Source organism: Rhagoletis zephyria, unplaced genomic scaffold (genome assembly GCF_001687245.7).
Source record: "Rhagoletis zephyria isolate East Lansing unplaced genomic scaffold, Rhagoletis_zephyria_1.1 Rzeph_scaffold_00222, whole genome shotgun sequence".
NCBI classification, from domain to species: domain Eukaryota; kingdom Metazoa; phylum Arthropoda; class Insecta; order Diptera; family Tephritidae; genus Rhagoletis; species Rhagoletis zephyria.
This window is the reverse complement of record NW_016157306.1, coordinates 97,360-109,288: the sequence shown is the minus strand read 5'-3', so window position 1 is coordinate 109,288 and position 11,929 is coordinate 97,360. Positions and strand designations below refer to the sequence as shown.

Sequence of the window (11,929 nt, the reverse complement as noted above, 5' to 3'; positions counted from 1 at the left end):
AAAAATTCATCGGAATTTGACCTTGGGATGACCTCCAGATGACCTTGAGGAATCAAGGGACCTCCATACTCGGTTTCAGTGACAACAAAAACATTTTTTTTTTAATTTTTATTGAATAAATTGTATGTCCTATTTGACCTACAAATGACCTCGAAGCTGACATTATGGAGGTTAACGGACCCCGGATTCGGGTTCAGCGAATGTAAAACCTTATGTATATGAATTTTCAGGTTTATTGAATGAATTTTCTACTTGACCTTCAACTGACCACGAACCTGACGTGGTGGAGACTAACGGNATTTCTACTTGACCTTCAATTGACCACGAACCTGACGTGGTGGAGACTAACGGACTTCGGATTCGCATTCAGCGTGTCGAATAACATAGTGATATATAGGTTTGGTTTAATATGCATAAGCTTTTTTTTTGTAAACCTGTGTTATTGTGGCGACGACAGGGCTATTCGACGACTGGGTTGTGGCCAGATTATATCTATTTCTATTTTCCCAGCGACAGATAAGGTTCTTCTTCTTCATTTATGTCAAGCTCATACAAATTCATGATGTCGCTGCCGCGTTCCAAGAAATCATGTCGCCATTGACAAAGCGTTTAGATAATGAAGATAACAAATTGGAAGCTTTGGCCCGTAGCTCGTCGTTTTCAATGTATTCAACACTTAAGTATGCACAATTATGCAGTCTCCGTGCATTATATCGTGAAAACAAGTGCATGCCAAATTTGTGTAATCAATCGTTTTCGCCACCAAGCCATTGTGTTAGTTTTTTATATTATAAACAGGAAATGTTAAAAAGAGTGTCCTCATTACATACATCACAATTAATGATATTTGTTGTTTTTTTTTTTTTTTAATGAAAAAACACGATGTGCCTTAAATATTGTGGCGAATACTGTGGCAACGGGAAGCGTACAACAAGAAAATGGCAGAATGTTCGATGGAAGACTTAGAATATTCGACAGCAAGAAACGTCATGTGGAGAATGCTGCGAGCAGCGAGAGAATGAGAGTTGCCATCAGTGTGAGCGCAGGTATATAAGGCCGCTGCTACAGCGCACCAGAAGTCAGTTGCGAATCAGCAAGCTACAAGTAAAGCTATGAAACAGAGTTCAATTGTCTTAGCAAGTTTTGTAAAGTATTGTAATTGCTTTAACAAGTATTGTTAATTGCTGTTATTGCATAAGCAAGTATTGTAAATCATTTGTTTTACAATAAAGTTAATTGTACTGTAATTTGGTCATATTGAGAGTTAATCCAGCAATACGAACCCTACGGATTTTGGTAAATCCGTCAAGTAATCAAGAATAATCGTAACATAGGCCCTGTGCCAATTGATAGAAAATAGAAAATTTTGACAAAGTAAAAATTTGACACTTCTCGTGGTGAATACGNAATCCAGCAATACGAACCTTACGGATTTTGGTAAATCCGTCAAGTAATCAAGAATAATCGCCAATTGATAGAAAATAGAAAATTTTGACAAAGTAAAAATTTGACACTTCTCGTGGTGAATACGAACGTCAAAATTTTACCTAGCTCATGGGGCTAGGTAAAATTTTGACAACTTATAAACATGTATACACATATTATTGCTTGGCGGTAATAAAGATGGAACATGAAAATGAAAGCCGAAAAAGCACAAAGGAAGCGTAAGTTACTTGTAAGTTATAAAATAAATATAAATTTTAACAATTTCAGCAACACACACAAATAGAGCTTTCGCACGGGCGTTTGTTTGGTTTTTCAACTGTCAAAATTTTACTTTGCATTTGGCACAGAAAAATTCAATTTATTTGTACACCATAGCAAATTTTTCCACCCCGTCTCACCACGGAGAAAAAAGTTACTGATTGGCACAGGCCCATTTGTAGTAAAATTCATTTTGGGGGAATCTCATTGAAAATAGCGTAATTTTTTCAAGAATCTCGGGGAATTTGTCCCAAGAGAGTTGGCATACCTGTAGTGGGATTCGCCATTCTATTTTAACGCTAATCGAATTGTTAAGAAAACTTAACGACGATTTTAACGATTTGACAATTCGCTAAACATATTTTAACGATATCCGCTATCGCTTGATCAGCTGTTGTCGTTAACTACTCGATTACTCGTTAAGTAAACGACGAATTTTTTGAAGTTTTTAGTGGCATAGACAAAAGAAAATTTGATATTTCATTTGAGTTAAAATAAAATTATATACATAGANTTTTTGAAGTTTTTAGTGGCATAGACCAAAGAAAATTTGATATTTCATTTGAGTTAAAATAAAATTATATACATAGATCGCGATTCTACTTAAATAATATATAAAAGAAAAACTTTTTGTTAAAAATGGCATTTGAGTATTTGGCATACGTTTTATCCCAAGATGAGGAGATAATAAACCCTTCATCAGTGGATAGACATTTGCTTCGAGAAGTGAACAACCTTTTCCACTTGACTGCAACTGAGTTACGTGACCTTTACCGATTAACCCCAGACTTGGTTGAAGATATTGTTTCCCAGCTTGATAGCCAATTAAGGGGTCGAAGAATAACAGCGATAACGACAGAGAAACAGTTAAATAATATAATTTTCAAGTATTTTTAAATTTTAAATGCTTTTGTAAATTTTAAAGGTTCTAACTGCCTTGCCATTCTTCGCAACTGCCTGTTATCAACGTCCCGTCGGAGAGCAATGGGGGATATCCATGAACCNAGCGATAACGACAGAGAAACAGGTAAATAATATAATTTTCAAGTATTTTTAAATTTTAAATGCTTTTGTAAATTTTAAAGGTTCTAACTGCCTTGCCATTCTTCGCAACTGCCTGTTATCAACGTCCCGTCGGAGAGCAATGGGGGATATCCATGAACCAGTCGTCCGTAAGTCGCTGTATACATCGCGTAACGGATGCAATAAACCGCACCATGTTTTTGAAAAAGGTTAGGTTTCCAATGACCCAAATAGAGCGGCAAGCTGCAAAAGAAATTTTCGCCTCAGCATCCTCCCCATTTGTAGGAGGTACTATTGGGGCTATCGATTGCACTCACGTGTCAATCATGAGCCCAAAAAATCATGAAGCGTATGTCAACCAATGTGCAAATGGTAAGAGTAAAATTTGCTCAAGGGTTACACTACTGAGAATTAATTTTATTTTATACAAATATAGATATGTGATCCAAATCTAAAGATTTTGGCTGTCAATGCTAAATACCCAGGGGCGCGACACGATTCATTTATTTGGAGCTCCTCTGCAGTCCGGAGAGTTATGCAGCGAAATTTTGAAAATGGAAACCATAACATGTTTTTAATTGGTAACCTTTTAAATCCACTGAAACTTATTTATTAAAATCAATTTCATTGAAAATGTCGAATATATATTTGCAGGTGACTCAGGATATCCTTTGGAGCCGTGGTTGATGACTCCTCTACCGAACCAACCAGAAGGGAGTCCTAAATTCCGCTACAATTAGGCATTGCGCAAAGCTCTAAACCCAGTAGAGAGACTTTTTGGCGTTCTCAAAGGAACTTTGGGATGCTTATCTCAGCAAAGGACTCTTTTGTATGATCCTGGATTTACTGGAAAAGTAGTAAATGCATGCACAGTGTTGCATAACTTGCGATTGGGTGACTAAACATACTATCCCGAGACTGAGTTCCTACAGCCAAGGACAAATATCAGTAATGTAAATCAAGACGCGCCGTCTTCAACGGCCAAACGCGGCCAAAACCGGCTAATTGAAAATTATTTTACATGAAAAAAAACGTTGATAAATAAAAATTCAGAAGGAATACAACAAAATTATTTTGGCTTTTATTTAACATTTTTATGTAAATAAAAACTCTAGTATCAATAACTTGAGTCTTATTTTGTCTTTAATTTGAGTACATTTTTTTAAAGTCTAGAATTATATATGTAAATATTCATTAAATATAGGGTCCATCAAAAGACAGATCTCAGTATGTAATCACAGATCAGTTTCTATAATATGGCGTGGGTTAAAACACCACGTAAAAGCACGTTCAAGTTACAGGCGCATCACAAAATTAAAACATGAATTCACAAAATGAAATTTCATTACTTATTGTATATAAGAAATATATGTGGTATATATTACATGCGGTAAGTACCGTATACCTCTTTATCAACTAAATTTGTAAACATTGAATTCATTTGAAAATCAACAGAACTTCAAATAACTCGTTTATTATAAAAAAATAAAGATCTCCACGTACTACGTCAAATGTCAATTCAAATATGTAAAACTTCTTCTTCGAATATCTTAAACAGTTATTCTAAATGTAAAAAGTTAACTTCATGATATGACGAATTAAAACTTAACTCTAACATAAATTCAAAAAAAGGGATTTCATGCTCTATCAAATAAAAACTTAACTCTAAAATAAATATAAAAACCAAAAAGAACTTCAACTTATATTAAAAACGATTAAAACTAACATAAATATTAAAACAAAAAATTACTTCAAAAACTACATATCTACACAATATTTACATGCGTTAGATAGCGTTTGTTAAATTATTAAAGGCATCCACACATGCCTTTAAACCTTCTCCGATTGTGGTCATAGCTTCGGCCAACGATTTCGTTACCTGCACACTCGCCGTACTTGTTTCAGTTAAAAACAGTTGGAAGAGCATATGAATGTAATACTATTTTTTAGTATGTACCAAAAATTACCTTCAAAGCATCTCCTTGTGTACTTGTTATTTGTACATTCGCTGCACTCGAATCTGCTGGCATCTGTTGAAAAAGAACCGAAAAAATTATGTCAAAATATTTTACTCATGTAAAGTTACAAATGCGTAAATTACTTTTAAGGCATTTGCTTTGGTCTTAGCAATTTCCAAAAATGTTTATGGGGCCTCGGTACCACCGTCCACACGCCTTTTTTTGCACCTCTACGTGGCGTTTTTCCTGCAGGAGTTATAGGAGTCGATGTGCACATCTCAATGCTCACTTCGTGAGAAATAGATGGCATCTCGATGATGACACTTTCATCACCCTCTTCCACACTCAGTTGGAGTTCCTAATGATGGGAAGAATTGTTAACTTCTGTGCCATTCATAACTATTTATTTGCTTTTTACATCTTCCACTGGCACACTTCATACACACTGGCAGTTTCATGGCCCTGCACATAGTCGCTACCGACAAGCGCACACGCCTCTCAAGCTCAGTGGGCTCTTCATTAATGGGATTGTTTCTCGTCATTGCCCTTTTTTTCTATCATGCACCTTAATGCTAGTACGGCTCTTCAAATCCCCCATACGTTTTTGCAAAACAAAATTTAAACGTGGTATTAAATTACCAAACAATTTTTACATACTGTGCGCCATTGGTCGACGTTCTTCACCAAACCACCAAGCATGATACAATAATTTTTAGAAGGTAGTTTCACTTCTTCTTCTTATACGTCATGTTAGCTGTTGACAGAAAACGTGTTTCAATTTTTTGTTGTACCAACTTTTTCAAAAAAAAATCCACCTTATTTTTCTTCATACAAAGTTAACTGCTGCTTTCGTGGATATTGCAACACACGGAATAGGTGTAAGGATACAGCTATAAGAGCCACCGCATACCACAGAGTTTATCGGCCGCCTATTTAAATAATAGGGCTCGCTTGAAATATGTACATGAAGATGTATGGAGGTGCGCACACTACACCAGCTTAATCGCTCCGACCAATAAGTTGTGGTGCAATGGAAAGACTAGCGAGCCCATCTAAATCGGCGGTCGATAAAGTCCTTGGTGTGCGATGGATCTAATCCATTATAAACAAGAAATATTGCCGTTATATTTTCATTTTTATGGGGGAAACTTTCCATTATGGCCGTTCGTTAAAGGTGCGGTGGGCGAAGGGGGAGTGGGCGTGGCACCTCCAACCGACCTTTTTGGAGAGGGCATGAACCGCCATTGACAAAAATGCAACCCCCGACCACCTAGGCCCCCTATGGTTCTCTACGGACCCCTTAGAAAAATGGCCAAAAATCGCAATTTTTACTTGCGTCCACAGTATTTTTGCGTAGAATTCCTTTCTGCGTAGGCGGCCTTCGGCCGCGCTTAGGGATTATAACCCTTATTATGTAGAATTCTCCTTTCTGTGTGACCTAACTGGGGCTACCGCCCCAGTGATGTAACCTTGGGAAAGGATGAGGTAACTAGAATTCCCTTTCTGTGTGGTAAACCTGGGGCTGCCGCCCCAGTGTTGTCTATTTTGGTACTGGTGTGTATAAAAATGTGTATATAAAAATGTATTGTGCAAATGAATATTTAACATATTTCAAGCGAATAAACGCAAATGAAAATTGTGCTTTTTGGCAATTTTTCTAAGGGGTCCCTAGGGAACCATAGGGGACCTAGGTGGTCGGGGGTTGCATTTTTGTCAATGGCGGTTCATTCCCTCTCAAAAAAGGTAGGTTAGAGGTGCCACGCCCACCGCCCCTTTAACGAACGGCCATAAAGGAAAGCCAACCCTTTTTATGATTTTTATTCATGTGATTAGCAGTGGCAAAAATGTATGTATTAAATACGTATATTTATATTCAAAATTAAGTGATCAGTTATGAAACATATAAATCTTTCTATATGTTCTGTTAAAAAATATCTAAAATAACAAGCGAAAATCCCCAAGTTCTATATCGTAGCAGTGGCCACATTGCGTGTTTGTCACAGACACGGCTTATGTCAAAAATTTTGAAGTGAAACTACCTTCTAAAAATTATTGTATCATGCCACCAAGGCTATTCAGCATAGACGCTAGTTCACTCCACTCCTTGTCGCAGACCGATTTGCCATGAAGCTTCTGGAACCTTGATCCAGCCAATCCCGGCGTTTCCGTCAAAAAGTCCACCATGCGACTTAGTTGTTCTGCTGTGGTCCGGCTTCTCTTTTGAACACTGTGTACTGACGGAGCCATTCTATAATATGCGAAAATGGTTATGTCTAATAATACAAAATAAATAACCGTTTTATTTTACTTACTTTTTGTTTTTGTTATTTTATGGCCTTATAACAATTATATTCAACAATTTTTATTGAGCTCGAGTAAGTTAAACATTCTAACAATAGAAAATAATAACAAAAACCAACAAAACCAACAACCACTCGATCAAGTGAATTGCAGCGGAATAGCTGCGCTTGATTGTAGTTGGCTTAGCAAGTGAAATAGTGGAAATAAGCAACAAGAATTAACAAGGCAGAACTTAGCACAGTGCGTAGGCAACTGGCTGAGTCAGTGGGATCGTCGGTTCGAATCCTACTGAAAGAAGTCTGATGAGGAAATGTGGTGATTTCCGAAATAGCTATCACTTCTACCATTTTTTCAAATTATTGTTGCTTTTCCACAATAAGTTTTCATTAAAAACGGCCTCGAGCTCAATAAAAATTGTTGAATATAATTGTTATAAGGCCATAAAATAACAAAAACAAATAACTTAAGGATGAGCACACCTAAAAGTTAAACATTCTAATAATAGAAAATATTAACAAAAACCAACAACCACACGATCAAGTGAATTGCAGCGGAATAGCTGCGCTTTATTCTAGCTGGCTTAGCAAGTTAAATATTGGAAATAAGCAACAAGAATTAACAAGGCGAACTTAGCACAGTGCGTAGGCAACTGGCTGAGTCAGTGGGATCGTTGGTTCGAATCCTACTGAAAGAAATCTGATGAGGAAATGTGGTGATTTCCGAAATAGTTATCACTTCTACCATTTTTTCAAATTATTGTTGCTTTTCCACAATAAGTTTTCATTAAAAAACGGCCTCGAGCTCAATAAAAATTGTTGAATTTACTTACTTTTTGTAAAAATATATTAAAATATCCAGAAAACTATGTGTATACCACTTTGCAAGCAAGGAATTTATTTGTTTTTCGTCATTCTTCTTTGTGCTTTTCGCATTTTTTGACGTTTCGTTAAGCTGTGATGCCACCTTTCTTTTATTTAAATAAAAAGAAAATGTCATCTGTTTAGTGTCGTTAAAAAAGAGTTACCGAATAACACAATCGTTACTGCAAACCACAAAAATCTTTATCTTAGACCTCGACAAATCGTATCGTTAAAAGTAAATTGCAAACATTGGCATCAATACTTTGAACAAAAGTGCATATGGGTATTTCCAAACTAGAGCTGGAGAAACATCGATACATCCATGTTTTTATATCAGCTGCTAACATCGATGTTGTTGCAAATTTCAAACCTTCATTTATTTGGCGCGTAAAAAGGTAAAATTAAGCAATTATTCATAAGTCAGAAAAAATCTTAATAATATTTAAAAGACTTGAAAAACCTACCCCATTTCCATGATTCAATAATTATAATTAAATGTTTGCTCACTAGCGACATTAGAGATTTGACTCTCCCTTACAAAAGGTTGCACACACGGTGCCTTGCTAAAGACGTCGATTTACAAAAGCCATAAATACGACAATTAGAGAATACTGGGGCATACACAACATATGCGGGTATTTTAATAAGTGGAAATTTGGAGATAATTAAATACACGAAAAAGGAAATAATTGAAAACGCAGTAAATCGCTAGCTTAGAGTAAAAAGTTGCTAAGTCCTCATTTTGTGAATATATGAGTGAGATATAAGAAGAAAGAGAAATTCAAAATGCATCGTTTCCAAAAGGACTAAGTCTGCGTTTCTCCAAACTCATTTAAGTGGAAATTAACTTTAATTGAATTTTTGAAGTGAAACTTCTTAGGCGGCGGTATCGCAAAAATGAAGAGTGAAATTTTTAAAAGTGAAAACGTTACATGAGTGAGAAGGAAGATATAGGTAGTATAGGGAAGGGGAAAAAAAATAAGGCGACGCATGACGGGTACCTACCTACATATGTATATATATGAATGCACGTAGGTATTTTTTTATTTTTATTTTTTTCAACGGAGGGGGAATCTTCCAAAGATGTTATGCACGATTCGTCTTCCTGTCCACTAAGGGTACACCTCATTCGGGACCACGCCCAGACTATGTTATCACATAATTCAGGACTTGCGAGACAGCGCGCCTACGTACTAAACCCTTAACTCCGACGTCTGAAGCTTGTGTTTCGCCTTGCGGGACCGCCGTTAGGTATTACGTCGCAAGGCGTAGCTTTGCCAATTGGCTCTTCACACACGCCTTTCTGGCCTACCTCTCGTTGAGTCTTCTATTATCGCTACTGTGCTGCCACTCTTTCCTTCTAAGTTCCTGAAGAACTATAGCGGACCACGCTTTGACTCTACTCCACACCATTTTAGATTGCATCATGTGGTGCACAATGTTTTCTGGCGCCACTCGATCGTTTATCAGCTTTTCTAGGTCTGCTCTGTCGGCGTCATACTTCGGGCATTAAAAGAAAATGTGCTACACGTTTTCACCGCTACTACCGCAAAAGGAACACTCGGCCCCGTCATCGTGTCCGTACTTGTTTAGATATTCTCTAAAACAGCCGTGACCCGTCAGAAACTGCGTTAGATAGTAATCAGCAGGGAACGGATTTTTAGGACCTAAAAAACTATAAAAAAGGCAAAATAAAGTAACAAAATAGGATGGAAAAGGCAAAATAAAATAGCGAAAAAGGCATGAAAAGGCACTAGGAATTGCAAAAAAGGCAAAAAAAGGCAAAACAAATTAACGAAAAAGGCAGGAAAAGGCAAAAAAAAGGTATTGCAAAAAAAGCAAAATAAGGCACTAAAAAAGACAGAAAATACGAAGAACAATCAATAAATACATTTATTTTGGAAATGCTTATATTACAAGTAAAAAGAGAAAAACTATGAAGTAGTTTCATTATATGAAAAATTTGTACTTTGAATCTTTGACTATTTTATCCTTTCGAGTTTCTAACTCATAAAACTTTAATCTGTATAGTTGTAGTAACATTGAACCACACGATGCATTTTGAAGTTTTCTGGCAGCATTTTCATTCGATTTTCGCGAAGAAAAGCCTTGAATGTACTAAATGTGCTCTCGACGTAAGTTGATACAAGTGGAGCCCAATTTAAATATGGAACGTTTGAAACGTTCATATTATCAGAAATAAGGGCGTTTTCCTCGCCCTTTACAATTTTATCTACATCCCTTATTGTCTTCAAGCCTACGTTAGCTGAGAAAACGGCTTTGAATTTTTTCAACACCAATTTGGCAAGAGGTCCCTGGGTTTACGTTTCACCACTGTCCAGCCTTTTCCTTTTTCCTTCTCCTTTTCTTTGTTCTTAGTAGGGCGACTATCTTTCGTCTCCTTGCTCAAGATGGTTTCTGACTTCCTTGGCACCTCTTCATGTGTGGTTTTGTTCTTCTTAGGTGGCGTTCTTCGCTTCGGCTGGTTTTCGTCGCGGGGCCTCTTTGGGGTGGTTTCCGCAGTCGTGGGCATAATGAGGACGTTCCGTCTGTCTTCTTTTATTCTGATGTACTCCTCATGTGCATTTGCATGTAACTTTGCTATTTGGCTGAGAATGTCCCTCATGTTGTTGTTGATTGAGCGCTGTGGTGGGCGCATTACATCCATCAGCCTCTTGATTGCATCGCCTAGCTCCGACATATATTCTCCGCGCGATCGCACTGCTTTCGCCTGTGGCGTGCTATCCTGCAACGCTGGTGGTGAAGACCTCGCTCGTACTGGCTTCTCTACGCTGAGCACCTTTGTAGGCGACCGAACTAGTCGTGATGCGCGCTTGATAGGGTCCATTTCCGCAATCGGTGTTCTCATGGACGGCTCTGTCTCGGACACTTTGCCATTACCGTCATTCAAGCTTTCAGTGGCGCTGCTCATTATGATGCCGTATATGTTGCTGCTGCTATTGTTGCTTTTTGTGTTGTTTCTCATATTTTTTTCCATTAATTTATGTTCTCCAGCGCATTGTGTGCAGGGGGGCGGGCCGAAATAGACAGGAACGGGTATACCCTCGGGAACGATGCCCAACCCCAGTTCCCTGAGGCCTGTCCTTCGCTTTACCAGTCCCGGAAAACACGGACGGACCGGCGCTCGCCCGGAGCAACGCAGGCTACTACTCCTGCGTCCAATGCACACATCCTGACCAGGGCCCGAAGGGGCTGGTTATTAATACACACCGCGGGGCAAAATCGGCGGTGGTGTTCTTTTCGCGGTGCATTTATCGATACCATCCGAGGAAGTTAGTGTTCCTGTCATTGAATATGTTGTGTTAACAGCAAGTTTCACAGGATATACCGAATTTTAATGTATACGTGTACAGGCTGGAAAGATTTATGTTTATTTAGCTCTTTGCTACATCCCTCCTAATTCTGCCGTATCAGTATATATAGGGACACGAATTTCGATACGATACGATACCATATCGATACTTTTGGCATTCGATACCGATATTTTCTACTCGATAGTTTTAAAACGATATTTTTTGGAATTGAGTACCAGAACCCTAGTATCGTATCGAATGTCATAAACTCACATCCAACATTGAGGGAAAAAATTTTAGAATTAACAAAAAAAACGTGCTAAATTGAAAAAAATACTCATAATGAAAGAGCACCAACCCAACCCGTTTTAAATTTGAGTATATACATTATAAAATATGTGGTTGTGAAGTGCACAGATGCTTTTTCGTAATTAAGAAGAAAAAAAATTAATTTTATGTTCCGTCTGATGGGAATTGAACCCGGACCCTCTTGGCCGCAACTAATTGTATCAAGCGTCTTTGCACACTCAGCTACAGCCATACATGTAAAAGTGTTTGAATCAACAACACAGCCCGCGATTAGTGCATTATGTCATACCATGTATGTGTGTATGTGTATGCTTCGGTGTTTAAGTCAGCACCTCAATCTCTACGTGTTGTAATAATAATAAAGTCCGGCGCTTACACAATATGTTAAGGCTGATTCACATACAACTTTCTTCGCTTTGCTTGATAGTTCTTTGCTTTGACAAATAAGATCGATGTAGGC

General features: G+C 37.7%; 1 protein-coding gene across 1 annotated transcript; it reads left to right on the top strand.

The window, feature by feature from the left end:
* The first annotated feature begins 2,749 nt into the window (after window positions 1-2,749).
* On the top strand, window positions 2,750-3,771 carry LOC108358204 (putative nuclease HARBI1). Its single transcript, XM_017609392.1, has 3 exons — window positions 2,750-3,099; window positions 3,164-3,308; window positions 3,382-3,771. The coding sequence occupies exons 1-3, from the start codon at window positions 3,070-3,072 to the stop codon at window positions 3,465-3,467; spliced, it is 261 nt and encodes an 86-aa protein (XP_017464881.1). The 5' UTR covers window positions 2,750-3,069; the 3' UTR covers window positions 3,468-3,771.
* Window positions 3,772-11,929: the final 8,158 nt, after the last annotated feature.

What these genes read in the sequence shown, in the direction of transcription:
- LOC108358204 (XM_017609392.1), top strand. Translation starts at nt 3,070, where the DNA reads ATGAAGCGTATGTCAACCAATGTGCAAATG. An exon ending in TGTCAACCAATGTGCAAATG is followed by an intron (nt 3,100 to 3,163) that starts GTAAGAGTAAAA and finishes ATACAAATATAG; the next exon opens with ATATGTGATCCAAATCTAAA. An exon ending in CCATAACATGTTTTTAATTG is followed by an intron (nt 3,309 to 3,381) that starts GTAACCTTTTAA and finishes ATATATTTGCAG; the next exon opens with GTGACTCAGGATATCCTTTG.